This window comes from Poecilia formosa, unplaced genomic scaffold (assembly GCF_000485575.1).
Source record: "Poecilia formosa unplaced genomic scaffold, Poecilia_formosa-5.1.2 Scaffold40, whole genome shotgun sequence".
Classification (NCBI taxonomy): Eukaryota; Metazoa; Chordata; class Actinopteri; order Cyprinodontiformes; family Poeciliidae; genus Poecilia; species Poecilia formosa.
Genome location: NW_006799979.1, coordinates 2,779,573 through 2,806,846, shown reverse-complemented (window position 1 = coordinate 2,806,846; position 27,274 = coordinate 2,779,573). Strand labels below are relative to the sequence as shown.

Here is a 27,274-nt window from a genome sequence, read left to right as displayed (position 1 = left end):
AAAACTGACTTTCAATCTTACAATCATGTTCAATAAATATGAATAACGTAAAAAAAAAACAACTGACTTTCAATCTTACAATCATGTTCAATAAATATAAATAACGTAAGCCTGTTAACACTGGTTTTAACTTGTGTTTGGGATCAAATGTGAGCCGTCTGCCCCAAACTGTTAATATAAGATGAACAAAAATAATGTTCAAATGCCGACATGGAGAAACCAAACTTATCAACTTAAAAGTCTTTCGGAACAAATCAGTCAATTTAAATGAGCTTTGCTATTTATGATAAATGACTAAAATCTTTGCACTTAATTTTTGTTTTGAAAATGTGTTAAAGTTGCATATTAATCAGTCCATCCTAGGAAAAGAACTGCTTATTTAGGTTATGCAATGAATCATTAAAAGCTCATAATTATGTCCATGATGGGTGTTTGTTAGCTTCTACCCACCATTCTAAGAGAAAAAACAGGAAACCAAAATTACAGTACATGGCTTGTTTTAGACCTCCATCGTTTGAGTGAAGAACCCTTTTTTTTTGTTTAACCCTGTTCGTTGTGTTGCCTCAGGCTCTTGTTGGTGACTCAAGCTGGGTCTCTCAGTGGGCCAGTTTAGCTGCTAATCAAGCAAGGACCGACCCAGAAGGTTCTGGAGCAGAAGCAGCAACATTCCTGCACAAAGAGAGAGGTAGACTCACCCAAATCAACAAAACTGCTTCGATTTAATCAGTATTTAATCCTTTGATTAATTTGGTTTTTGTCCTTTTTGCTCAGGATCTGATGCCTTTGAGTCTGCTGCTCCTCCCCTTGGCAAAGGTGAACCCTCTTCCAGCCTGACCGACCGTAAACGCAGGACCCTCCCCCAGCTCCCAGTGGACGACCCCCGGGCTAAACCCACTCCCAAAGCACTGAGGTCTGAGATAGGGGAGAAACAGGACACTGAGCCCCAGGAAAAAGAGAACAAGGGAGACGGAGAGTCCCCAACCCCCATGGAGGACGGCGAAATGACCAACAAGAGGAAACAAAGCTCGGCCACCTCCTCTCCGTCTAAGGGTCCGGTTCGGGGCACTGAAAGAAGGAAGAGGTCAGAGGAGAGCAACGGAGGAGAAGCAGGAGAAGGAGGGGAGAAATCCGGGAAGGCCCTTGTTCGCCAGGGTAGCTTTACCATTGAGAAGCCCAGTTCAAACGTCCCCCCAGAGCTTATCCCTCGCATCAACAGAGGCAACAATGAGCGGGAGCGCAGCGACTCCGTGGGCAGCATGGACACCGCTACGCTGCTTAAAGACACGGAGGCCGTCATGGCATTCCTAGAGGCTAAGCTCAGGGACGAGAACAAACTAGACCAGAAAAGTATTAAAACTCCTCCAAGTGCCAGCATTGGCCTCGCCGCTCGGACTGACTCCATATCCCCAGAATCAGACGTGGACACAGCCAGCACGGCTAGCCATGCTGCAGCGGAAGCAGGGGGAAAGACCGCCGTAGGCGGTGTGCAAAAGCGGAAGTCTCTCAGCAGCATGCACCGGGAAAAGAGCAATATGAGCACGACGTCCAAGACGACCTCCGGAAACGGCAGCGCTCGCGAACGCCTGGAGAGGAAGGCTAAAGGTAGAACTGTCGAAGCGACGGGTCGGACTCGCTCCGCTCAACCCGGCGCTTCCTCCAGAGCACGCCAGCCTTCCCTGGATCTCACCGACGACGACCAGACCTCCTCCTTCCCCATCTCTGACATTCTGTCTTCAGACCAGGAAACCTACTCTGGGCCATTGGGGAACTCGGTTCATAGACGAGGCTCAGAAGACTTCCTCCATTCCAAACTCGACAGCAGATCTTCCAAGACGTCCATGAGCGGTGCCTCCAAAACCAGCCGAAATCTGCAGGCAGCAACGGCCTCCTCACTCAACAAGCAGGCCTCTCTGCCTCAACCACGACCCACCAGAGCCTCCCTTCTCCGCCGGGCCCGACTGGGGGACACGTCTGACACGGATCTAGCCGATGCAGACCGGGTTTCCGTGGCGTCCGAGGTGTCCACGACGAGCTCCACCTCTAAGCCGCCGTCCGGACGGAAGGGAATGTCGCGGTTGGACCTGCTGGCTCAGCCACGGAGGAATCGCGTGGGCTCCGTCTCGGCACGCAGCGACTCGGAGTGCACGGTGAGCCGGCCCTCCACAGCTTCGCCACGCCTGTCCGCAGAGACCGCGCTGCGCCTCGGCTTGCGCTCGACAACGCCCACAGAGAATCAGCTGTCGCCAAGGATGAGAGCCAACAGTGTGTCGAAACTCAACGAGCCCAAGACCAAAACCACGACGTCTGGATACTGCTCGCCCACAGGTGAGCAAAGAAAAACAAACTACAAAAAACAACTCAGTGTCTGACATCTGAGGATTTTCAGTAAAAGAAGAGAAAATTAAATCAGTTTATTGATTAAAAATAAGCTGTTTCATGGTTGACACAACATGAGATGTGCGTGGCTGATTTCTGGTCTTTGGTTTGTAAAACGTTGACTGGCAGATATCGATTTTCTTTTGCATGTATTAGCTGGACAATGCTCAAATTAACTGAAATATCAAAAAGGCTGCTAATGTTTCCGACTCCATCATGCTTCATAGACAGAGATTGAAAGCTCAAAAGTATCAAACAGAGCAACTTTAGTTTAGCGTATTCAGCCTTCATATTATCCGCTGAAAGTCTTGCTCTCTCATGTTCTAAATAAACCACAGATTCAAGGCGAGGTGTTAAAAATAGCTTCCATTTTAACAGTCTTTATGGGCCTATGCTTCTGTTGACTTAATTTTCAACATCTGAAAGTTGCTAACTGAGTCTTCTTCACTCAGTCACTTAGCCGACAATGAAGCATGTTGACAGCGCGCCCCGTTTCCTCAAGTCGTGTGTTCACCACCACATTTCACTATGAAATAATTCACACTTTTGAGTTTCTGACCAGGCGATGTCCGTTGAGGGCTACAAACCAACAGGTTCTGGTCACCAGCTGACACGTCGGTGCATTTCCTATGTAAATATTTCTCAGTAAACACCTGTGTTGTCATGACCATGTGCATTGGTTTTCATCGTCCAGAAAGCTCTCAGCCTGAACCTCCAGAGGGTGATGCAGAGGAAGAGCTGATTGGTACGGCACCAGAACCATGAAGTCTAATTGGACTGCTGTGTGTAGTGCATGTGTGTATTTTAACACCTCCAGACCTGGGTCAAAACAATGCTCAGATGTGAAGGATGATCCTTCAAGGATTTCAAACAGTTCTCGTTTAATACATACGTTTGAATATTGTTTGGAATAAAAGTAATGTTGGTTCATTGCTTTAAGAAAGTCTCTTTTATGATGACCCAGCTCTACCAAGCCTTCGATAGCTAACGTCGTATCCTCCTTAAATCCATTTAGTAATGCTGTGTTGATAAGCCAGCTGCTTTGCTCACACTGTAACACTTTTCCCCATGTTATCCTGAAGAGTTGGACTGAGCTCTTATAATCTCATTGCCTCAGAGCTGGACTAACAGAGCTGCTGTTTGAACATTTCAAAACAACTTAACATGAAGCTTTATGGCTTCTTCGTTTTGTTGGACGCCTTGAAATGCTTGAAAATATTTTTTGCTGCTTTTTTTTGTGTGTGTGATTTTTACCATTGCTAAATACGCTGTCAAACACCCAATGCACTTCATGAACTACGGTCAATTAATTTCCTCAAGAGTGACATAAATTGCCAGTCAGAAGTTTACATACACTCCTGATAGTGTTGAATTTAATGGTTTATTTTAACTATTATTTTTCCAGGGTGGAATGATTACACAAACAACTGTTAATACTTTTAAAAACAATGACTTGGTGCACAACTTGGTTCCACAACTTTTTGTAGCTACATCAGCAAAGTTTTGCCTCAACATTTGACTATTTGTCATGTTGTGAGGTTGGCATGACGACCCAAATACAGAAATTGATGGGGTTGAAAATTAGCAGAAACTTTAATAACCAAAGGAAAAAAAACAAGGAGAACTTGGAGGTAAAACATGTGAGGACATGTGATGGAAACTGGAGGAGTGAAACAGAAAATCCAGAGAGGAACAATGAAAAAAACAAGGAGCTAATCTACAGAGGCATGGGTTGGAAGATAACAGGAACCAGGGGAGCTAATCAGAGGGGATGTGGAACAGCTGTGACAAAATGAGAGCAGGGAGACTAATAAACAGAAAATACAAAGAGAAGCTGAATTAACACACAATAGGATCTACGAATCGAGAGCAGAAGAAGATGAGGTAAAGAGAACAAACCAAGAAATGAGTAAGAAACAAAGGAATAATAAACTCTAGAAAAACACTAATATCCACAGTGACCAACAAATAGAAATGAACTGAATTCAGAAATCTCTTAACAACAGTAAATAAATGATCGGAACACAAACATCCGTAGATCATGTCACCAGTCTGGTTTTTAGAAATAACAGAGGGGACCTTGATGCAAACTGAGGTGAGGGCTTTTCAAAACCTCAATGTCTGCCTTTTTATTATTGCAACAAAAAAAAAAAACTGTTTTGATGTGTGTTTGGGGTCATTATTTTTTAGAACCACCTAGTTGTGACAAGGTTTGAGACATCGCTCCCAAACTCGCTTAAGATAATCAGAAACATTCCATCGGGGTGTGCTGTGGTTGTGCTGTGATGGCGCAGGAGTTAAGCACAACCCACATATGGAGGCTGTAGTCCTTGACGCAGCTGTCACAGGTTCGATTCCTGGCCATGGCGACCTTTGCTGCATGTCTTCCCACTTCTCTCATTACCCACTTTCCTGTCAATTAGCTATCAAATAAAGGCCACTAGAGCCAAAAAAACCCTTAAAGAAACAGTCCATCAAGACTCTGGTCTGCCATGAATTGAACAAAGAGGATCTGAACATCTGAGGAGCCATAAGTTGAGCTATTAACAGAATAATAGGAGTTTGTATTTGATCTTTCATGTGTCATTTTGACTGGATCCACAAGAAATCCAAAACCCTGCACCAAATTCTTGTTTTTAAAATGGTAAATAATAGAAAAGCGTTCGTAAACTTCTGAACAACAGTCGCATCCGAACTTGCTAACAAACGAGTCAACAACCACTGTGTGACTTTGTCCGATGTCTAGTAACGGCTTGTCCTGCCGTTGCAGTGTCCAGCAGCAGCAGGTGGCGGCGCCTGCCGCCGGAGTACGGCTCCACCTCGGAGGAAGAGTTCGGCTCCAGCCGGAACTCGGCAAAGCATGGCGCTCGCCCCCACGTCCGGCCCCACCACCTCGTCCCGCACCGCAGCTCGAGGCTCGGCTCCGCCTCCAGCTCGGGACCCGCGGGCGTGGCGGCGATCCCCGGCGGAGCGGGCATCAAACACCGCATGAAGGAACAGGAGGAGTACATCAGGGACTGGACGGCTCACAGCGAAGAGATAGCCAGGTACCGACCATCACCGATCTGCTGATTCATTTGCACTTTAAAGCAGCTCCTGAGTCCTAAAGAACCCCGTCTGATTAACAGGTTGTTCCCCTGTGTGCGCAGGATCAGCCAGGACTTGGCCAAGGACTTGGCCATCTTGGCACGCGAGATCCACGACGTGGCCGGCGAGATAGACTCGGTCAGCTCGTCCGGCACCGCGCCGAGCACCACCGTCAGCACCGCCGCCACCACCCCGGGCTCAGCCATCGACACCCGGGAAGAGGTAGGCCCTGCACGCCCCGCGCAGCCGGACATACAGGAGAGCATGAAAAAGGTGCCTGGTTTTCTTCTTCTTCTTCTTCTTCTTCTATTGCCTTAATGTTTGTGCTTTCATTGCAGCTTTGCCATTAATTGCTGTGTTTAGTAGGGGAGAAAACGAGTGCCTCTCTGCTGCTTCATAGCTTTCAGTTCTTCTCATGAGCTTCTATTTGCTGAACTTTGACTCCTTAGCTCCAGGGTTCATACGGCTGCTTAAATTCCCTAAAATCAATTTTATTTGATTCAATTTTCAACATTTGGAAAGTGCCTGATTTCTGTACTTGATATTCAAACTGCACAATTTTGTTACAAATTTCAACCTAACATTTGATTAAAAGTCTACATTTGGGAAATATATATTTTCATACACCTAATAAAAGGGCAGATACATTTTCCCCCAATGTCTGAAGTTGAATCAAACTAAATTTTACTTATTTTCGGTAAGTTAGAATTGCCAAAATTATTTATTTTTTGCTAAATTCCTGTAAACTTTGCGAGAACAGTTTTCGTAACTTTCTTTGTACATGTCATTTATCTTAATATGATTTGTTAATTAATATTTGTTGATTAATATTTATTATTCCTACTGGCTCAGTGACTTATTGATCTGTGTAATTGAAATCAGGGTTGGCTTATATTTTGCACATTAAACAAAATGATTGAAATTGGGGGATTTTTGTTTTTTAGTTAAATTAATGTTTTGTTCTCTGACCTGTCAGGTGGTAAGTGGTAGGTGTGTGAAACAAACATTACGAAATTCTGCTATATTTTAGTTGAACTTGTTCCTACTGTAGAATGTACATATTATCACAAGAAATTATTAATAACAGCAACAAAATATATAGGAGTGAATTAAAACTATCTTTTTTTAGTTCATTTTTATTGTTTCTTTCTCCAGTGTGGCACTGAAAAAGTTTACCTTGAAAATATTTCAGAGTGCTTGAATTTTACTGTGGGGAGAAGTGCACAAATTTGTTTCTACTAATTTTATCCTTATGAAAGACACAACTTTCCTTGATAAAGTGGCAAAGCCCACATTTCACACATTCTAACGTCGTTATGCAGCTCATTGAAACACGACAGTCGAGCTGAAGGTTTGATTACCTTCGCTCCCTTTGTCTCCTCTGCCTTTCTCTCTGCTCTGGCCCAGCTGGTGGATCGAGTGTTTGACGAGAGCCTCAAATTTAGAAAGATCCCTCCAGTTATTTCATCCAACAAGCCGCCAGAGATCAACGGAAAGCCCGTTGAGCACCAACCCCGAGCTCCTGACGGCCGGGAGCCGCGGGCCTTGAGGAGGCGCACCTGGAACCGAGAGGAGGTGAGGAGCAGCCTGACGAACCTAAAACACAACGACCAGCATTTTGAGGCTTTCGCAATGAAAAACAGGCTCTAATTGTGACGTTGTGGGTCTTTAGGCGGTGTTGGACAGCCTCCTGATCCACTCAGTGTCTCAGCTCTCAACCAAGATCAGACACTCTGTGGACAGAACAGCAGGAAAAATCAGGTACTTGTTGTTACGCAAAAGCTGCCATGTTCTTTGAACTTCTCCATTTTTAGTTATGTTACAACCAGATATTCATTTTACATGTAAATAAATGAAACGGTGGATCTGTGACAACTTGAATATTTCTCTTCCTGCCAGGATCTTGTTCAAGGATAAGGACAGAAACTGGGATGAAATTGAGAGTAAACTGAAGTCAGAGAGTGAAGCTCCACTCCTTAAAACCTCCAACAAGGTACAGAAAACGATCCAGCGACGCTAGAATGTTTAAAAAGAACATGAGTCAAATATGAATGGAAACTTTAATTTTGTCATCGTTCTTTTTTTTTTTTTTAGGAAATCTCTTCGATCTTGCTCGAACTGAAGAGAGTTGAGAAACAGCTCCAAGGTAAAGCAGAACAGATGCTGCTTAATAAAATATGCAAAAGTTGAAAAGGTTATGGCTGCAGTATGTAACTTTTATTGTTTTTACATATTTTTACTAAAATGATTATGTTGTGACTGTATAACATAAGACAGATAATCTATAAAAACATCAACCTCCTGCCAGGGATACTTTTGCTGCAGAAATACACCAATCAGAGCAAGGAAGTCTTAGTGTTGTCAGTCATGCTTGTGCATGTGCTGCTCAGTGTACTAATGGAGAAGGAGCAACTTCTTTGTTACAGGTAAACCGTTTTTTTATCTGCCATCATCGGTGGCCGTGTTGACTGGCCTCAGCATTCATGACGGGTTTTGTTGTGGTGTAGCGTAGCAGAGAGCAAGAGGGAGGTTGTGAGCAGCCCATAAACATGGATGATTGACAGCGCTAAGACCCTCCTCCTGGCTCTGATTGTTGTTTCTGACTAAGTGGTGTATTTTTTTGCAGTTAGTACTGGATGAAGGGATTTTTTTTCACAGATTATCTGTCTCATTTTGTACTGTGAGGACATTTTTAACAAATATGTAAAAAGTCATATTTGTTTATAAAAGTTATATACAGCAGTTTTAACTCACCAGTTTAACATGGAAATCAGCCGTTTCACAAAGTGCTTCCTGTGTCTCAGTGATTAACGTGATGGTGGACCCAGACGGGACTTTGGACGCCTTGGCCAGCCTCAGCCTGACCAGCCCCACCAAGGTCCCGACCGCCAAAGCCACGCCCCCCACCGCCGTCAGCCCAGCCAAAGAGTCGCTGCCTGAAATCCTTCCTGGGCCTGACGGTTCGGCCGCCTCCACCAGGGTCCAGTCTTCCGCCGCCAGCACGGAGGGCCGAGAAGGCATCGTGGGTTTGAGCCTGGCGCGCGTCGTCGGGCTGCCCTTCAGTCGCAGGCGGCCGAGTGGAGAAGAGGCCATCGCACAGAAATGAACGGCAGCTCTCCCCGATGAGAAATGAATAAACGTGAGCATGGATTAGCGCGTAGGCGTCTGGCAGACGCAGAGTTTTCTTTTTACCCAACAGTGACCAGAAATGAAGTGACATTCTCAACCGCTCGACTATAGCAGAAACTTGACCCAGGGATGTTTCGGATAGCCTGACGGTAACATCCCAGCCTCCAGCTGCTGACGCCCAACAACCACCCTGACCAGCCTGACATCCTCACGGACCGAGGCCTGCTTCACTCCTCTTGCCTTCTTCGTGCGTCAGGACCCTTCCTGCGCTGAGGAAATGCCTTAAAACAAAACCCGCCCCCCTACCCCCGTAGCAGCGTCTCACCTCATCCCCTCAAACACTAATCCACACATTTTTTGTGAGCTCATAGAAGACAAACTGAATGCGTTGTAAACATGTTAAAGTAAAACTTTAACATGTTTTAGTTACACTCACACAAAGGATATTTCAGCTCAATTATGAGAAACATGGTTTAAACCTAGAAGTATTGAGATTATTCCAGAAATCAAGCAGAATTTTATTCATGTAAAAAGATGATATAAAATAATTGCCTAATAAGTAGAACATGGTTCTACTTATTAGGCTTCCATTCGTCTTGAGTTTTCCTCCTTCCATCAATTTTTCTGTCCCAGCCGCTTGAAACATACTTTCTCCCTACAGTAGCATGTTCAAAACACAACTACAAGTCAGACCTGACTCATTTCGATTGGTGGTTTTAGCAGCAGTAGCAGCTTCAGTCATGTTTACTGATGTAACTATTTTTAAATTGTTGTGGCATTTTTAAAGCAATCTCTCCTTACAATTCATCCTATATATATATATATATATATATATATATATATATATATATATATATTCTCTCTCCCAGTAAACTGGAAAGGAAACTGTGTCCTTGCCTGTAGAGAACTCAACATTTCTTATCAGCTAATAAAAGTAAAAGCCTTAAAATAAATTCAACTTTGATTGCAGCAGCACAATCTCACACTGAAAAACTCTGAAAAATCTAAGTTTCATTAATGGTTAGCTTTATAAATGGGAACATTTATTCAGTAGCAGCCACAAGAAAACATTAGTGATTAATTTTCTTTTTTTTTTCTTTTTTTTTTGTGGATAATGACCAGTGCTACAATGATTGCTTCACCTAACATGGCCTCTAGGAAAGCAGAGTCAGAACTTTTTGCCACATCAGGTCCATCAAAAATAATTTTAGGCTATTTTAATTTCTTTAAGAACGCAAAAAAAAATATATAAAAAATTGTGCTGAAAAATAACTTAAGTGTGCCATATTTTAATGAAACAAACAAAGCAGTCTGATTTTTGCAATACTCATTGTGGTACCGGAATATATATAAAAAAAAGTCCCCTGTGATTGTCTTATTGATCACCTTTTCAAGTCCATTGGTTTCTATTTTGCTGTCAAAAAAACTTAGTCTAATTTCTGCAACAATGACACACTGTCTTTTATCTGCAGCTTACCACAGATAAATGACTGTGAGATTGTGCTACTACAGCGGGAGATAAATTCATTATTTTTAGGCTTTTTACATGTTTATTAGGGGTGCCAATCTATTTTTGTTCCAATTGACTTGTTTTTTACTTGGTCCTGTCACCTGTGGAAGGATTTCTACTTTATTCAGTCAGTGTTTGAACTAATCACTTTATATTTAAATATCCTTGTTTGATTTTGTTTACAATTGGATAATAGTCTTCCTTGCCAATCTACTACATATATTATCTCAGTGGGAAAAAGCTGCTGGAATTAGTTTTTAATAAGGTGCCGTTGAAATAATACATAATCACTAAAATGCCTTTATTTTGTTTATTTAAAAAAACAAGCAGAAATTATCTTGAAATGTGGCTCCACATTTCAAATATTGATTATTTTTTTTGTTTTTTGTTTTTATTCTGCATCATCTACGAGGGGAAACTCCAACGTACCTGGACTGCCAACCACTTGGCTGCTTTTGGAGACTGAGCATTTTTCTTCTGAACCTCTCTTCAGCTTATAGTCTGTGTGTAGACTAGGTTAAAATTTAAAGCAGTGTATTAGTACTTAGTCGCCTTTAACAATAGTGATTTTTAGGTACCAGGATACATGTTCGTTTCCCTCCCTCCATACTGTACTGTACACAGATTCTAAATGCCTCAAAGTGTCAATTTTTAAATGACAGAAGGGCATTGACTAATAAGAAAAAGGTGCAGTTGTCTAAAAAACAAAAAAAAAGTGATTTTATTTTGCACATCACATCAACAAAGTGACAGATTGCATCTAACTCAGGATATCAGTCTGCCTGATATCAGAAGTGACTGCCTTGCTGGTCTGAACCGATTCTGTTGCCCCTTTTCCCTCTCATGATGTCCAGAAAGTAAAAACCTTAGGGGACTGTGAATGCTAGGTACATTTAGGTATATTTTGTAAATGCTACACGTGTCATTGGATCAGTGTTCTTTGTATTTTTTTTTCTTATTTTGTAAAGAAAATCATTTTATTTATTTTTGTTTTAATATTATGTGGATGTTTTAAGCATTTTATATTTGTTCAACTATCTGCATTCTTACTGTTAATAAAAAAAAAAAGAGCTATTCACTTGTCGCGTCTTTACCGTCTCTTATTGGGTACAAACGTATCCTGATTATCAATGTCACAACACCGAAGTGAGATTTTTACATAGTACGTTGAATTACAAATCATGTTCGGTCAGCTCAATTTAAGTACACAAACATGTACACATATTTTTACTTTGTTATTGTCAATTATTTTTGCATTAATAATTAAAAAAGAAACTATTCTGAAGTCTGACATGCATTTGCAAATGTGGAAACGTGAAGGGGTCTGACTACTGTGCTGTGGACCTGCATATTCAGTTGTTTTTGTACTGAACTCGGCTCTATGCTTAAGGCAATTAATCATGTGTCAAATCAAAATGCAAATGAGTCCGCAGGTCCTTTGTGCGGCCTGAATTCTGTTATACATTTGCATCTTTTCACAGGGGGACCATCCCAGGACACAAACCCACAACAGGAAGGGTTCTCTCTGCTCAGAACCCTCCATGAAGGAGATTTCAGTATGAAAGCTTGGAAAGCACAAGGCAACATGTTGAAGACTCTGAATCCAGACCAAATGCAGTTTATACAGTGCATTGAAAAGGTTTTCAAACTTTCTCGCATTTGGTCACAGCCGCTAACTTCTGCACATTTTACCGAGATTCTGAGATGTACTAGCGCTAAATAGTGAATAATTGTGAAGTGGAAGTAAAATGACAGTTTTGAAAGCGTTACATAGATAAAAACTGGGAAATATGCGGCATGCCTTTGTAGTCAGCCCTGGAGTTAACAATTTAAGAACCTCTATTGCCACAATTTCAGTCTTTTGGGGTAAGTCTTTACCAGCTTTGCATATGTGGAGATGAACATTTTAGGGGGCCAAAACGGCTTAAGCGCAGTCAAACTGAGTGGAGCTTTTCTGCAAATATTTATTTTCAAAGATTCTTAGTTGGGTTTAGGTCTGGTAATTCTAGACCTAAACCCAACTAGGTCTAGAATTACCAAAATTTGATCTAAACCACTGCATTAAAGTTCTGGATACATTTTTAGGATTGTTTTTCTGCTGAAAGGTAAAACCTCTGCCCCAAATCTCAGACCTTTATACACCAAAGGACTCTTCCCTATAGTTAGGTGCATGGCAACGGGGGAAATATCTAAAACATGATGAGCAGTGGCGGCTGAGGACCAACAATGAAAATCATTGATTTAGGCTGAGGATTCCACCAGAGTATTGAAGAAATATAACTTTCCAATTTTTTCCTGCACATCTAGGTTTGCGAAGTTATGACCCGAAGTGCAAACGTTTAAAAACCATGGCCCCCAACAGACACGAGTTTCAAGCAACCCTCATGCATTTTTATTAACACCACAAAAACCTCACATTTGTTTCACTGTTTCATTTTAACAGGACCGATGTCAGACAAGGGACGTCGATATGACATGGTGACGGGAGCGGGAGGAGGAAGGTTAGCCTGGGGGCCATCCCATACCGCGTCCACCCAACACGTGGACGTGGATGTGGTAGACAGACTGGCCTCCGTCGGGCCCGTCGTTGATGACGATCCGGTAGCCCTTCGACAGGCCTGCGTCTTTAGCGATTTTCTTTGAAACGATCAGCAAGTGGCCCAACAACTGCAAGAGCAAAATACTCGATTAAAAACAGATTCAACACATAGGTTGCCAAGTTAATATTCATCCCCAGGACAGTTTAAATGAAACTGTTGCACATCAAATACATAAGGATTCACATATTTATATTAATGTGTACATTATTAGACAAATCAATTTGTCTAAATTACTACCAAAAACTAGTAAATCACTGAAACATTTGCATATTTTTTTTCTAATCTGCAGTCCATGCATTTTTATTTACATTGTAAACAATCACATAGTAAAAATATTTAACGACTTATTTACTAAATTATATCACTTTTGGTTATTTATAGTAACACATTTAGTTCAAAATATTTGTAAATGCCTCCCTCTGGTGGTCAACGATATAAATTATTCTAAATTTAATTTTAATCTATTGAATCGTACTTACTGCAGCGTCGCCTTCCTCGGCTTGCGACAGCTGAACAATTGGCTTCTTAGGGACGACCAGGATGTGAGTGGGAGCTTGTGGAGCAATGTCATTGAAGGCAATACACTGAAATTAAAAGAGAGAAGGAACAGAAAGAAAAACAAAAATCAATAAAGTGTAGAACTCTCAGGACGACATTATTTTAGAAAATTTGATGTTTACCACAAATATGGCTACAGAACATTATACTATTGAGATGTCATGATATAATGACATCCTTACTCATGTAAACGTTCGTATGGATGTCATAATAACTTGCTGGCTCAGATCTACCTGAACCACTTCAGATGTAGCTTAACAGGTTTTTGTTCACATCTACAGTTATTTTAGGACGGCACACGCCCTAGCACACAGCATCTTTTCTGCATTATGGTGTGCTACATAATACAATAATTTATAACAAATTATTGTATTATAGGTCTGCAGGCTGCGTGCAGATCTCAAATACTGGATTGAAAGTACAGCCAACTGGAACCTCATCAATTTGCAGCAAATACAAAACGAAAGTAAAAATTCAGAAACGCACAATTCTCTGTTCTCAGAGCAATTAAATTTATCACTGGCCCTCCTCTTTGTCTCTAAAATATTACACTTTAGCACACTTTCAGGACTTGGAAATCCAACCACCACACTTTGTCTTAGCTTGCGTTCTGCAAAGCTAGCTCAGACTGAACCAAAAAGTGCTGCAGTGAAAGTGAACTGCAGCGGGCTTGAGCTGCAATAGAAATCCTTCATAAATGAACATTTCAGTTGCATACCTGATCGTCTTCATAAATCAGGTTGACGGGAATTTCTTTGCGGATGATTTTTCCAAATATTGTGTCTCCACCCGGCTGGGCAACCTGCGCTTTCGCCGTTTCATCCGCCATGTTGGCGCAGATCAACTATAGGGGGTGTGGTGTGGAGCAGATTGCTACTTTTAGCTAGCGAAGAACACGCTGAACACTGATTGGCTACAACACAGTGTCATCCGAAAACCTTCGCTGATTGGTCAACGTCGTACATACCGGAAATAGGTCGAAAAATTCAACATGGGGACTCGTTTGAAGGTGAGTGTTGAGCAATATTTATATTTAAGAAAATACTTTTAGCGAAATAGTATTTTATTTAAGTCTATTAGACTAAGTCACACTGAAGTTAATTATTCATTTTTATTTTTTTTTAGGAAATATTAAGTCACCTAAAAGCGTCAGTTACAACTGTCTGAATTCACAGCTGCTAAATGTGTGTTAAGTTAACGGTTTAATGTGTATAAATGCAGGTTCTAAGCGTGTTTAAAAAGCTGCACAGAACAAGAATGGATGTATTCAGAGAGGATGAAAGAGCTTTGACAGGTGAGCTCACACAGCAGGATAACATATCTCTCTGCTGAAGAATATTAGTATATTACTATTGGATTTTTATTATCGGATGTTTTCATTCGTTTGTTTTCTGTTTTCTTTTTAAAGCTGCAAGGTTACAGATCAACGAGGAGTTCAAGAAAAACAGAAATGAAACGTCAGAGGAAAACATCGAAAAGGTCCATTGAATCACTTTGACTTTGACAAACGGAAAAGTAAAAGTAATATAAAATTATTACTGTTATAATAATGTTTTTTATTTCCTATATTGATAAAACAAAAACATAGAATAAAGACTACTGGTGCATTTAGTGCATTTTAATGACTACATTAAATGACGGGCCAGCTCTATCCTAAATAACTCCAATAGCTAATCTATTACTCATCCAAGATGTCACAAAAATACAACATGTAACTGTCTTCAAGCCTAACTTAAAATAAGAAAGAGACTGATCAATAATGACATAAATGGGAGAGTTTCAAGGCCAGAAGCACATCTCATAAAGAACACAAAGATCCGTGTCCATTTTCCAAATAAACATCTTGATAATTTAAGACTTTTGGGAAAATATACTGTGGACTGACGAGACAAAAATGAAACTTTCTGGGAGATTTACAATCCCTTGCATCTTGTACACAATTGACTCAGCATTTCAGGAAAATAAATTAAATATATGAGGTCTTTTTGCTGGTTCAGGGACTGGGTGACTTGCCGTAGTTGTTAGAACCATAAATTCAGTTCATGGCACCAAGTTCAAACACACGGGTTACATCGGACAATATTCCAAAACACATCCAACTGAATTTCCAATTTGTTGCTACCAAAGGTGGCACAGTCAGTAATTAGGTTTAGGCTGTACCGTAATTTTTTTCACATATGGCCAGCTTCGTTGGTGTAAGTAGCCTTTTCTTTTAATGAATGAAGTCCTTGTTTGAAAATTGCACTTTACATTTACTTAGGTTACCATTTATATTACATTTTTGTTTGAACTGACACATTTAAACATGTAGAGTTCCTTAGTCCGTCATACATATATATCTGGTTTTTTTTTTTTTGTTTGTTTGTTTTTGCAAATTACAGATGATTAAAATGGGCTCTGATGTGGAAGCTGTTCTTCGTGAGACAGTGCTGCAAGTGGAACACGTTGCAGAAAACAAGCTCCGTATGTTTCTTCTCCTTGCACCTCATGCTTGCTGTACAACTTATTGTTGATATGATCCCCTGTTGATTCACTACACCTCTTTTCCTTCCACAGTGCTTCGACCTAGAGAGGGTCTACTGTTGGAAAATGTACCCTATTGTGATGAACCAAGGAAAAAATCATGACCATCCTTCCTTATTAATTTTGAGCATCAGTCAAGGGACATTTATTCATCACTCCATCTGCCGTTTAATGTAAATCACAAAACAATGCTTGAAGTTGTGATGACTTCCTCCTGAGCCATTGCATTATGGCTAAAAAAGGGTGCTGTAAACTTGATGCCATTATTTCGTGTACAGTATTTTATTAGTTGTAAAATGTGTTCTGCTTTTGGTTGCTTGTAATAAAGGCAAGTTGATCCAAAATAATATTGCTGATACTGCAGGATTTCAGTTAATGCTTGGACCATGATTGCCTTTTTACTTTTCTAAAAAATAAAAATAAAAAGTTTTGAAAGCTTCAAAAATATGAAATTTCTACTGAAAAATCACAGTAGGAAGATGTTTTAGATATTGAAAGATGATTAGAGTTGCAGCACTATGCAAAGAATAATGTTTGGAACAAGTGCTGACATATAGAACAAAACTACTGAATACAGATTCAAATATTAAACAGACAGTTTCAATCAGAAGTCTAAAACTTGTGTTTTTAGTAAAAGCTGTCTGCACTTGACAAAACAACATGTGTGGAGGTCTTATCTCCAATAACTAAATTCTGCACTGTTTAAAACATACAAATGCTTTGTGTTGGTTTTGCATTGTTAAGAAACTAATGGATTTGCGTCTCAGGCATAACAATGGCAGCAATGTATCACAAACAATTGATATATTGTGTATTTATTGTGGTTAACATATATTTGGCTTATTATGGCAGCAGTTAAGAGAGACATAAAGGAATAGACTGATAAGTATCAAATACAGGAACGTACAGCAATTATGATTTCATGTTAACATTTTTCCCTCCTTTTTGTTGATTGCTTTTGTGTTACAAATACTCTTACACATATAGTGCAACTTAAAGTCAACATGAAACAGATAACCTTGATTTTCTGTTCAGTCGTTTCATTTTGTGTTTATAAACTTCCTTAATCTCGCATAATCTTTAATTGACCTAAACATCCTCACCACTATGTAATATTAGTAATTAAATTGTTTTAAAATGTAATTTATTATTGATAATACAGGAATGAATAAAGCATCCTGACATATCCACCATATTGCACTGTTATGCCATTTTAAATGTAGAACACTGTAATCTACCATCTCCAATACTCCACTGGTTAGAGCACATTATGAAAGAAATGTACATGGAAGGGATCAATTTGATATTGGTGATTGTTTAAAAGAAACACACAGACCATCACGAATTAAATTTTTAGCTAAAACTAGCTTCATATTCTGCAGCGTGTGGATGTTTTTAGAATGCTGAAGCCCGTCTTTCATGCTCCAGAACGCTAGGTGGCAGTATGCACCTATAGATGGCACCCAAATCCGCCATTAACGCCGAGAAAAAGGCCTACGTCGACGTTGCTGTGGCAACGCTTGTTGTCGTTTGTGTCCGTTAGCTAACTCTTCGGTTCAATGGCAAAAATGAGGTGATAATCGCAAAAAAGGAATTTATTTCTGCCACGAAGCTCTCTTAGAAAAAAGAGACTATTTCTCCGAAACGTCCTGAATTTGTTCTCTCTCATTTTTCAGTTCAGACACGATTTGGGAGCTGGCAGCGGCGGAGGTCCGGAGTCAGGAGAGCGGAGCTGGAGAGGGGGACGGAGGAGAGACGGTCTGTGAAAGGAGTGTGTTTCTGATGGGGAGCAAGACTGGGGTTGGTACAGCCTCATGACATTATTTTCATATGTTGAAAGACAAGCTCCAAACCTTAAAATAATCCAAGGTTATAGCTTATGAAGTCACTTCGTCTTTTTCAGGGTAAAACGTCAATTCTCCTCAGATGTCTGGAGAGGTGAGTAGTTATAGTGTCAATTGTCAACTCATAATTCATGTTATGGTAGCCACTAGGCGCAAACAATACGCTGACCTCAGGGAAGTTGTACATTTCATCACGAGAAAATCGTAGCCATGAATTAAGCAAATCATTTACACAATTTTTTCCCTTTTTTTTAAAAAAAATCCCTTTTCACCAGGCAGGCTCCGCAGAAAAGTCTTTCTCTGTCTTTTTTTAATATACATATTTATAAATAATATCTGGAGCATCTCTTGCTGCAACTACAGCTTCTTTGCAAAGTGTCTCAAGCTCAGTCAAGTTGGATTGATGGCACCATTGTCTCCACCAGAACTACCATAAGATTCCTGGATGCTTTCCCAATCCATCATTTCCTCCTGATCTGTCTGCTCTTTCCTTGCTCTTTGTGATGCTGTTTGTTCACTAATGTTCTCCAACAAACCTCTGAGGCTTTATTTATTCTGAACAAGTTAAATTGCACAATTTACAATTTACCCTCAAATTCTTTTCTTTTTCTCCACAAGAGATGAGCCACCAAAGCCAACTCTAGCACTGGAGTATACGTTTGGCAGGCGGGCCAAGGGACACAACACAGTAAGGCGACCCCACATGATCTTTGATGATCTCAGACCTCTCCATGAGATTTCTAATAGGCTAAAGAAGCACAAATATTGTTTTTAAGATTGGCATCTTAAAAAGTCTTCCTTATATTCTTTAAGTAATGGCATGTTTAAAGCAGTTCAAATGTATTTAGTTGATCTTGTAATCCAGCACAATAAGCACTGATCAGGGTTTCATGGCAACAAGTGATTGGAGCACGAACAAGGAAGCTGATGTAAAACTGAGCTAGAATCTAACTTAATTTAAAATTTTTTAAAGGTGAATTTGAAACTATTTTTTATTTTTCATTTTAAATGTATTTATGATACAAACTAAAGGGAATTTTTAGTGAGAAGGCTAAAAAATGTTTCCTCTTGAACTTTTGTTATGTATAAACCTGTTTTTTTTTTCTCTCAATGGGGGTGGTTTAGCATTAGCATGATGTTCTTTCAGTCGTAGTTAGTTCACTTGTAATGTAGAAATCATGTAAGTCTTTATAGATAGCCAGTTACTTGCCTGCTGTGAAAGTGGACCTCCTCTTTCCTCCTTCAGCCCAAAGATATAGCCCACCTGTGGGAACTGGGAGGGGGAACCTCTCTCTCAGACCTCGTCCAGATCCCCATCACTCCAAACAGTATAAGGTCGGTCACTTATTGCCTCATCATTGTACTTAAAGCTTCTTGGTAGTAAAGAGGCACTGTGTCCCTGAATGCACGGTTTTTCTCAGGTCTCTTTCTGTTGTGCTCGTTCTGGACCTGTCCAAACCCAACGCTCTGTGGGGAACCATGGAGAAACTTCTGACTGCAGTTCAAGCTCATGTGGAAAAAGTCTTTTCTGAGGCACAGAAGTCCAAACCTGGAGGCAAACGGCAGAAGGCTGCTCACCCAGCAGCTCGCGTCTTACCAAAAGATTACCCAGTACGGGCGGAGATCATTGTGGTTTTCCATTTTCATTTACTTTATGTTTGTATATTTTATTTTCATATGTACCTCTGAAGGTTTAACTTCATCTTTCAACAGGACAGGGAGCTGATCAGTCCTTTTCCTGTTCCACTGCTCATCATCGGCAGCAAATATGACCTCTTTCAGGTAAAGCACACAATTAAAACTGCTCTACATTGCCTGGACGGTACATCTATTGTTTACTGCTTTCAGTTAAAGTGAGGTGTGTGCATACAGTGGAAATTTCATCTCTTGATAAATTACACGCAGTCTGGTCTATTTTGTGTGACAGATTTAAAGTGAAAGTCTTTTGATTTATGTTGCAGGACTTTGACTCTGAGAAGAAGAAAGTTATTAGAAAAACCCTCCGTTTCCTTGCCCACTATTACGCAGCCTCTCTGATTGTAAGTGAACCCCAGCAGGCTATATACATCCAAATGCAGTTTAATTTCCATCTGCTGTTAAACTGCTTTCATTTCTGTTTTTTTTTTCTGTCTGTTCTTTATATTAGTTCACTAGCATTAAATCAGAGAGCCTCATGTCTAAAACCAAGAGCTTCTTCTCACATCTGGCGTTTGGTCTGGACAGAGGGTGAGGAGCAAATGACCAATTAATGCAAAGAGATTTCATTAAGAGGAATTTTGTATGAAATTGTAGGATATGAAGAACTTAGATGTGAAGCGTTTAAGTAACTTTCTAATCATTATAAACTCAGAAGTTCTGAAATGATCAACATCTACTGCAGCAGTTCATATCCTTTTATGAAAGCTCTCATTTAGTTTTTGTTCAAACTCTTTTTTTTAGTTGTATATGTTAGATTTGTAATTATCTGTCATCTGTTAAATGAATGAAAACAGAGAACAATCATAATAGCAACATGTCTTGAGTTCATTTGGGGTTTTTTTTTCTGTCTTTTTTTTTTCTTTATTTACAATCAGGAAAACCGTGTCCTGTGACTCAGGTAAACCTCTCATCATCCCAGTTGGCTCTGACTCTTTCAGCCAAATAGGTGAGCAACAGCACCACCTACCGTCCAAATGACGCAACACATTTAAGATAAACCGGGACAGCAGCGCGCGAACAGCTCTGTGCCACAACAACAAACACTACATGATGAAACATCCGCAGATGAACTTTTTCAGATTTGCCACATAAGAACCACAAACAGAACTGAGCTACTAAATTAAATAATATTTCAGTAATATTCTAATTTATTGGTATGCACCTGTACTTTTTAAAGGAACTGTATAGTTTGTTTGGATGCAGAGGATTGTGAGATATTGTGCTTAAAATAATGTTTCCTGATATTCAGGGGCGCCTCCTTCAACTGACATCGACATAACGTCTCTACACGCAAAAAACCCAAAGGATCTGTGGAAGAAAGTGTACGAGCGAGTCTTTCCCAGTGAGGTAGAGGCACGTTTCTCTGTTTCAGCTCACATACAAGAACATAAATGCTCTCAGTACATGGGAACAATCTTGTTTTCCCAGAGCCACATTGAGCAGAGAGAGCTGAAGGATCCAGCCAAAGACCCACAGTACAGTGAGCCTCAAATTGATGCAATGCGAGCTCAAAAGGATCAGGTAACACACTTTTAACGCTTACACACTTGGTTCTTCAGAGTCAAATGGTTGTTGCTACTGCAGCAAAACACTGAATAAGACTGATTTTAGACAGGCAACTGTAGGTAGCGGGCAATGTTTGGGTCAGTCTCTGTGACCCTGAACTTTGTAATCCATATCAAGGAAAGCAGGTATAGACGATAAGTAACAAAAGAATTTATATAAATAAATTAGAAGACAGGTATGACTTGATGTTAGTTATTAAGGCTATATTTAGAGAAGAAATTATATTTATATCTATCAGACGAAGTCTCAGAAACATAAACTTTTCCCAGCATTTAATTTTTAATAAACTTGACTTTTCTGCTTGTTTGTTTTTAATTCTCCTCGTTTTACGAGGTTAAGACTTTTAAGCACGATTTCTTCATTTTGTGGCACATTCTACTTTAAATAAAATATAAGACGTTAATGCTGAGTTGGAGAATTTATCTTAACTAAAATATCCAGGGTTTGAACATTAATTATTACATCATTACGAATGGAAGTTTAATTCAAGACCATCAACAATGGGAAGTAAAGCAAAAGATTCAAGTTCAAACATATTTATGAGGCATCAATTATAGAAAAAAAGCAGCAAAACAAAAAATGATCCCAAAAATATATATACCACAATTACTAAGACACAACCCTGTATTTTAAGAAAGAAACTAATTTGTTAAAGAAAAACATGCACATGCATTTTAAATTATACAGTGAGGCGTATTTACTCAGTGACTTCACAGAATCTTTACTCGCTTTGTAGTATAAAAAATAATCTGGAACTGTTTTAATATTTATTTACGATAGCACCAACAAACATCCAGATGTTAGATTTTTGATATTGTACTTCAGAGGTTCTCTCTTTCTCTTGTAGGTGTTTTTTTCCCCCCACTAAGTTAACATGAATAGGACTCAGATTTATTGTCTTTTCGACACATCGCACCATCCGCCAGTGCTCTAAAGTAACCTTGTGCCCTGCAGTAGCCTGGCCTTTCGGTGACGTTTTCATTAACATAACCGTAATAATATCCTATAGCTGTAAAAGCTGATACTATCTATCTTCTTGTCAACATGCCATGGTTCCACTGTGGCACTTCAACTGCAGTAACCTGCATGAATCACACTCTGCTATCTCCGACTGACTCTTACCTGATAACAGCTCATTATTTTCTGGAACTGAAGCAGTCAGGATGTGGCTGAGCTGAGTTGCTGGAGCAAAAAAAAATACACAAGACTTATTTTGCAAAAGCATTAAAACAGATTCAAAAGATTTAAAATATGAAAAAAAAGAAAATAGAAGTAAAATTAAGTCATATTAATGCCATCAGTTTGATTTTTTTTTTTATCTTTGCGTTGTTTGCATTTTTTTTAAGTGAATCACATGTTGCTGGATTGAACAATATGTGTTTATTTTTCATTTTTAGTCAGAAAATGAGAGAAAAATGCATATTTTTAAAATGACCTCACACCATATTTTTTTCTGAAAACAAACAATTATGTCTGTATTTTTGTTTTGTCTGAATCTGTCTTTCAGGAGTTGGAGCAGTACAAAAGAAATGCAGCGAAGTCATGGAAAGAACTGCAGCTGGAGACATAAGAGATACATTTGTTACAAACATACAACACTTTATTGTGTACATATAATAAACATTTTTTGCTGTATTTATTTAACTTTTTTTTTTACAGGCTCTTTTCTTTCTTTGCAATGTACGCATTATTGGTTAAACAACCAAAAGAATTGTTCAAGCTGCTGCTATTAAAATGTGTTTTTCTAAAAATAATTTACAACTTTCTATTTTTTTCACAACATTCTTTTCAGTAAGTGGAAAAAGCTATTGATCATATTTTCCTGACAGTATTAGATAATTATTATAACTTAAAATTTACAGTGATATTCAACCAGTGTTGTCTTTTCTGTGTCCAATGTTGGGGTTATTAGTGTGCTTGTTTCAAAACTCATTATTGGTAATACACAATTTCAAGAAATATATAAGTCTAGCTTAAAAAAATCTAAAGTGCTGGCAGAAATACTAAGACAATGTGCAAGTTTTATGTGAAGACTAACAAGAACATTTAAAATGAGCAAATGCTGAATTCACGTGTCTTTATTGTTTCATGTTTTTCAACTTTAAAGTAAGATCATTTAAACTTATCAGCCATCTTAGTCATGATCTATCGGAAAGTTCTTGTACTTTGTAGAACACATTTTTACATTATAGCAGACTGCATAGTTACAGTAAACTACAAAATACAACAACCGAACCAGAGAAGAACTGACCGACATGCCAGAATTAAGGCACGTTAATGGGAACGTTTTGTTTTTAGTGGCGGATGAGTTTATCCCTGATCCTGAAGCTGATCATTCCCATCACAACCAAAGCAGGGAGGAAGGAGTAGAGGAGGACAAAGTCTAGTGTGTACCGCGACAAAGCACCGGGGTAGCCCATGTCGATGATCTGATCCCCTGAAGTGACCACACAGCCTCCTGGTAAGGATTTGGTTCCGTCTGGAATAACACGAAACAGAAACGATCAAACTCAGATCGATTTTTTTTTTCTCCCCCCAAACAAGCCGACAAGAACCTTGATGTTACCCTGCGCTCAACTCAAGAGTCCTTGAACATTGAACTGATTATCAGTTGCAACATCAAATATCAAAGTTGCAAAGGATCAGCAAAAAAAAACAAAACATATACATGTAAAATGTTTGTATGCTTTCAGTTAGGAAAGGGAAGCACATTATCTGTCTAGGAAACATTAGGAAACACAAATAATGTGTTTTTAAATCAAATCTGTCAATAAAAAGACCCCCAAAAAGAAACTTACTGCAGTTGAACTCCAGATTGAGGAACTCGGTGACAATGAGAAGCTCACAGCTGTATTTCTGGAAGGTGAGGTAACTGAGCCACTGAAATACCATCGGCATCTGCTCTGTGCTTCTGTGGACGTGAAGAGTCAACCATGTTTAAAACTTACAAATCAATTATCCGTTTCTGAAAAGGATTTGGCTAAAGATGTATTAAAAAATGAGGTTCCGCTGTGGTTCGTCTAACCTGAGGAAACCGGATCCCACCAGGATTCCTGCAATGTTAAGTAAAGCCATCCCAGTATTGACCATGTTGGGGTCCTGGACCACTCCCAGCAGCACCACGGTCAGCAACTCCCCTGAGGAACAGGTTTCAAAACATACAGGAAAACAAGTCGCTTAAAATGGTAAAAGTACAATTTTAAACATCTATGCACTGTTAATAAAACCCCAAGATTACTAATACACCTGTCAAAACATAATGTTTTTTCTCTCTCATCTGAACCAAGCTGTACTTCAGTTGTTTATTTCTGATAATTCATATAATAGTTTGCAGCTACTACAAGCCCAAAATGTTGTTTCTTTGACTATTAGAATAAAAACAGTAAGTAAATCTATACATAAATGTGTTGCTTTAGCATGTACAGTCACGTAGAAGACTGCTGAAGTGACAATTGCCCAGTAGTAATTGGTAATTTCTGAAGAAGCAAGGTGTTCACAGATTGCTGAATTAAGGCACGTTAATGGAAAATGTAGTGGAAGGAAAACATGTGAAAAACAAGTACCAAGTTTATGTAAACGTCTGCATTAGACCAAAGCAAAAATATATATTTAAAATATCTACCTTTTTACTTTTAATTAATAATAATTATTTTTATTTTAGCAAATAATAATAATAGTAATATTATTATTATTATAATTTTGCCAATCCTAAATGATCTGAAACAGAAAAAGTTTTCTCTAATTTAATGTCAAAAAGTAAGAAAAAAAACAGGCTACATTACAAATACCGAGTTTCAACTGTATACTATGAATTTCACATGTTTATGTTATATACATAATAACCTTCATTTTACATACGTCTTAAGTGTATAAGAATTGTCTTGGGACATTGTTTGCACAAAGGTGTAACTCCAAAAAAAAAAAAAACATTCTCCTCACATTTCGAGTAGAATTAACAAAATACACAAACTGTTCAGTGATATTAATATCAATTGAGAGGCATTCGTATTTCTATCTTTTACAGAGAAGACAGCAGGTCTAAAAACATGTTCTAGAGCAAATATCTACGCAAGACAAAATGTCTAATTATAAGCATCATCTTATCAGCTCACCCGTTATATGGGGAACAAGAACTACAGCAGTAAAACACATAAAGCGCCACGTGTCCGGGTGCATCCCCACCGTCCTGAGAAGGGGAAAAACAGACAGGATCAAGAGTTCACTTTGTTGCTGCTTGTTTTACGCAACACTCATTGAGCGCTCGATGAGGATTCATTTGCAGCTACCCACCAATAAATAAAGGAGCTGAAGATGACGACACTCAGGACGCTGAAGGGCAAGATGTGGACGATGTAGGCCAAGAACATTTGCCATTTACTGTACAGGCCGTCCTGGCTCTCCTGATCACTGATGGCTCGCAGCGAAGGGACTGTTAGGGGGGAAAAACAACAACAAAGTGACAACTTTATGACCGAGTTCGGTCAGATACTCTGATACTGACCCTCCAAAAAGTCTCGGAAACAAAAATGGGGGAAGAGCGGGGACATTTGAGTAAGAACAAGATTCCTAAAGAAAAAAACAAAACATTTATAGCCTCTCTTTGCCTACTTTTATTGTTGGTCATTTGCTCCATTATTAATAACTAATTGTCTGACGGTGCAAAACTCCCCTTAATAAATCGAACCGATTCTGAATTCTCTTCCAAGAACTCAGTCCACCTAACTCGGGAAAAGCCATTACTTTACAACATGCAGTTCAGTGTAATATCTTATCAGCAAATTTCAAGGTCAGTCTGATAAAGCAGTCACTACCTCTGGCTGCGACTCCTGCTCAATTCATCGTTTTATCATACCTCTTATCCTCTTTATCTGATATCTACTGCCCTAAAGCTTATGTTTTAGACACAGACGATAAGCAGCAGATACTTGGACCAATCAAATAGAGCTTTTTAGATAACTCTGTATAAGTGATGTGAAATTTAAGATTAATTGTACACAAACAAGAAGTTGTTTAACTAGAATGTTTTGTACCTTTTTTTTTTTGTTTGTTTTATTGAGGAAGTCTTGAACACATTAACCCCAGAAAGACTCGCGTACTTCAGCTAAAACATAATCTAGACTAGACCATACTGACATTGTAGGTTTGTAGGTTAAAGTTCACTGTGGTTCGCTGAACCACAGTGAACTTTGTTGGAAGAAAAGGTTCATTTCCCTTTAAGCTAAGCATGAATAGCTAAACACAATAAGCCAAACAACTGAGATAAATCACCGAGAAAGGATCCACCTTTTCAGTCTGTCATGCCATCTGGTTCACGCCTGACTTTGAACCGCAGCTGGGAATGACCTCTGAGGTCACCCTGTGGCACGAAAACGCAGCGGACGCTTCTACCGCTGGAAACTGCACAGGTCTAAGTTATCTGTCCAGAACGTCCCACAGTCGCTCAATCAGTCTGTACTCTGGGGGGGGAATCTGAAGGATAAATCAGCACTTTGACGTTTCTGACATGCTCTCTGCACCGCTTTTGAACAGTTTGTGCAGCAACAGAAGCTGCACTGCTGTGAATGCTGCTGTCAGCACGAAGCGCCAAAGTAATATCCTCAAGCAAGCCGCCACACAACACTTTGTACATCTACCTTCCACCTCGTCTCGCAGCACCAGATTTAGCTCTGCAGCCATCTTGTTTGCAAGTGTTGTAACTTGATGTACAAATGGGATGATGGCAAGTTTCTGTCTTCTGGTGGATCTGTCACTGGTCAGCATGGAGTCTGATTTAGGCCTTGTTTGGTTTGGGCAGCACATTAAAGACATCACTCAGCTACATTGGGCACTGTGCCCAACAGCTGGATCAAACAATGACCTGTTTACTTTTCATATGACAGTCCAACATAAAGTAGTACTCAAAAAATTGGAGGACAATAACATAATACCCATAATAGCGCAGCACAACTAAAATACTTTTCATTTTACCATTATGTACCACTCTATGTTGGTCTGTCAAAAAAAATCCCATTGAAATCCATCAAAGCTTGTTGCACCATGACAAAAACTGAAAAATAAGCTTTGTAAAGCAGCGTAATAAGTAAAATTGTGGGCTTGCTGACAACGCTTAATAAACCCCGAGTGTTAGAACGTGCAAATATGGTGGACGGTGAACTCACAGAGAGAAACAGCATTGAGCATGCCAGTGTAAGGCGAAGCGGCCACGCACTGATAGATCATTCCTATCCGGTCCTGCACTGCACCCTTGGTCACATCCATGGCTAGATGGATGACGAAGAAGGCCACGAAGAAACCGTAGATCAGGTTCTGGGACAGACGCATGATCACACCGATCCTGTCTCTGGAGAGGTTTCGGACCGTTCGCCTAAACATAAACACACACA

General features: G+C 39.7%; 5 protein-coding genes across 17 annotated transcripts in view; 3 read left to right on the top strand and 2 right to left on the bottom strand.

Moving 5' to 3' along the window:
- cep170aa (centrosomal protein 170Aa) overlaps window positions 1-9,940 on the top strand; it is a 41,061-nt gene extending 31,121 nt beyond the window's left edge. For 4 of the 13 annotated variants that reach the window (XM_016671004.1, XM_016671002.1, XM_016671003.1 and 1 more), the window contains 10 exons: window positions 568-685; window positions 772-2,325; window positions 3,071-3,121; window positions 5,147-5,423; window positions 5,505-5,736; window positions 6,871-7,038; window positions 7,136-7,224; window positions 7,363-7,456; window positions 7,558-7,609; window positions 8,268-9,940. In XM_016671004.1, coding sequence (XP_016526490.1) covers window positions 568-685; window positions 772-2,325; window positions 3,071-3,121; window positions 5,147-5,423; window positions 5,505-5,736; window positions 6,871-7,038; window positions 7,136-7,224; window positions 7,363-7,456; window positions 7,558-7,609; window positions 8,268-8,569 — 2,937 coding nt within the window. In that variant the 3' untranslated portion in view covers window positions 8,570-9,940. The remainder of the gene's footprint in view (window positions 1-567; window positions 686-771; window positions 2,326-3,070; window positions 3,122-5,146; window positions 5,424-5,504; window positions 5,737-6,870; window positions 7,039-7,135; window positions 7,225-7,362; window positions 7,457-7,557; window positions 7,610-8,267) is intronic. The other 9 variants (XM_016671012.1, XM_016671009.1, XM_016671006.1 and 6 more) reach the window with 6 other exon arrangements.
- Window positions 9,941-12,471: 2,531 nt separating this feature from the next.
- Window positions 12,472-14,126, bottom strand: hint1 (histidine triad nucleotide binding protein 1). The gene is made up of 3 exons (XM_007551197.2): window positions 13,979-14,126; window positions 13,182-13,286; window positions 12,472-12,769 (listed from the first exon to the last, which is right to left on the bottom strand). Exons 1-3 carry the CDS (start codon window positions 14,087-14,089, stop codon window positions 12,605-12,607), a joined length of 381 nt encoding a protein of 126 aa, XP_007551259.1. The 5' UTR covers window positions 14,090-14,126; the 3' UTR covers window positions 12,472-12,604.
- A 37-nt stretch (window positions 14,127-14,163) lies between these two features.
- lyrm7 (LYR motif containing 7) lies at window positions 14,164-16,128 on the top strand. The gene is made up of 5 exons (XM_007551194.2): window positions 14,164-14,269; window positions 14,482-14,554; window positions 14,669-14,739; window positions 15,642-15,723; window positions 15,817-16,128. Exons 1-5 carry the CDS (start codon window positions 14,252-14,254, stop codon window positions 15,885-15,887), a joined length of 315 nt encoding a protein of 104 aa, XP_007551256.1. The 5' UTR covers window positions 14,164-14,251; the 3' UTR covers window positions 15,888-16,128.
- A 1,122-nt stretch (window positions 16,129-17,250) lies between these two features.
- On the top strand, window positions 17,251-22,535 carry dync2li1 (dynein, cytoplasmic 2, light intermediate chain 1). Its single transcript, XM_007551196.2, has 13 exons — window positions 17,251-17,356; window positions 17,460-17,583; window positions 17,687-17,721; window positions 18,246-18,315; window positions 18,874-18,962; window positions 19,049-19,238; window positions 19,341-19,409; window positions 19,589-19,666; window positions 19,774-19,853; window positions 20,201-20,271; window positions 20,575-20,672; window positions 20,754-20,846; window positions 22,399-22,535. The coding sequence occupies exons 1-13, from the start codon at window positions 17,343-17,345 to the stop codon at window positions 22,459-22,461; spliced, it is 1,074 nt and encodes a 357-aa protein (XP_007551258.1). The 5' UTR covers window positions 17,251-17,342; the 3' UTR covers window positions 22,462-22,535.
- An 8-nt stretch (window positions 22,536-22,543) lies between these two features.
- The window catches only part of abcg5 (ATP-binding cassette, sub-family G (WHITE), member 5), an 11,107-nt gene continuing 6,376 nt past the window's right edge, over window positions 22,544-27,274 (bottom strand). The window contains exons 9-14 of the mRNA XM_007551192.2: window positions 27,050-27,255; window positions 25,182-25,320; window positions 25,004-25,077; window positions 23,917-24,028; window positions 23,690-23,802; window positions 22,544-23,370 (exon numbers count right to left, since the gene is read on the bottom strand). Of these exons, the coding sequence (XP_007551254.1) occupies window positions 23,186-23,370; window positions 23,690-23,802; window positions 23,917-24,028; window positions 25,004-25,077; window positions 25,182-25,320; window positions 27,050-27,255 (829 nt within the window). The 3' untranslated portion in view covers window positions 22,544-23,185. The remainder of the gene's footprint in view (window positions 23,371-23,689; window positions 23,803-23,916; window positions 24,029-25,003; window positions 25,078-25,181; window positions 25,321-27,049; window positions 27,256-27,274) is intronic.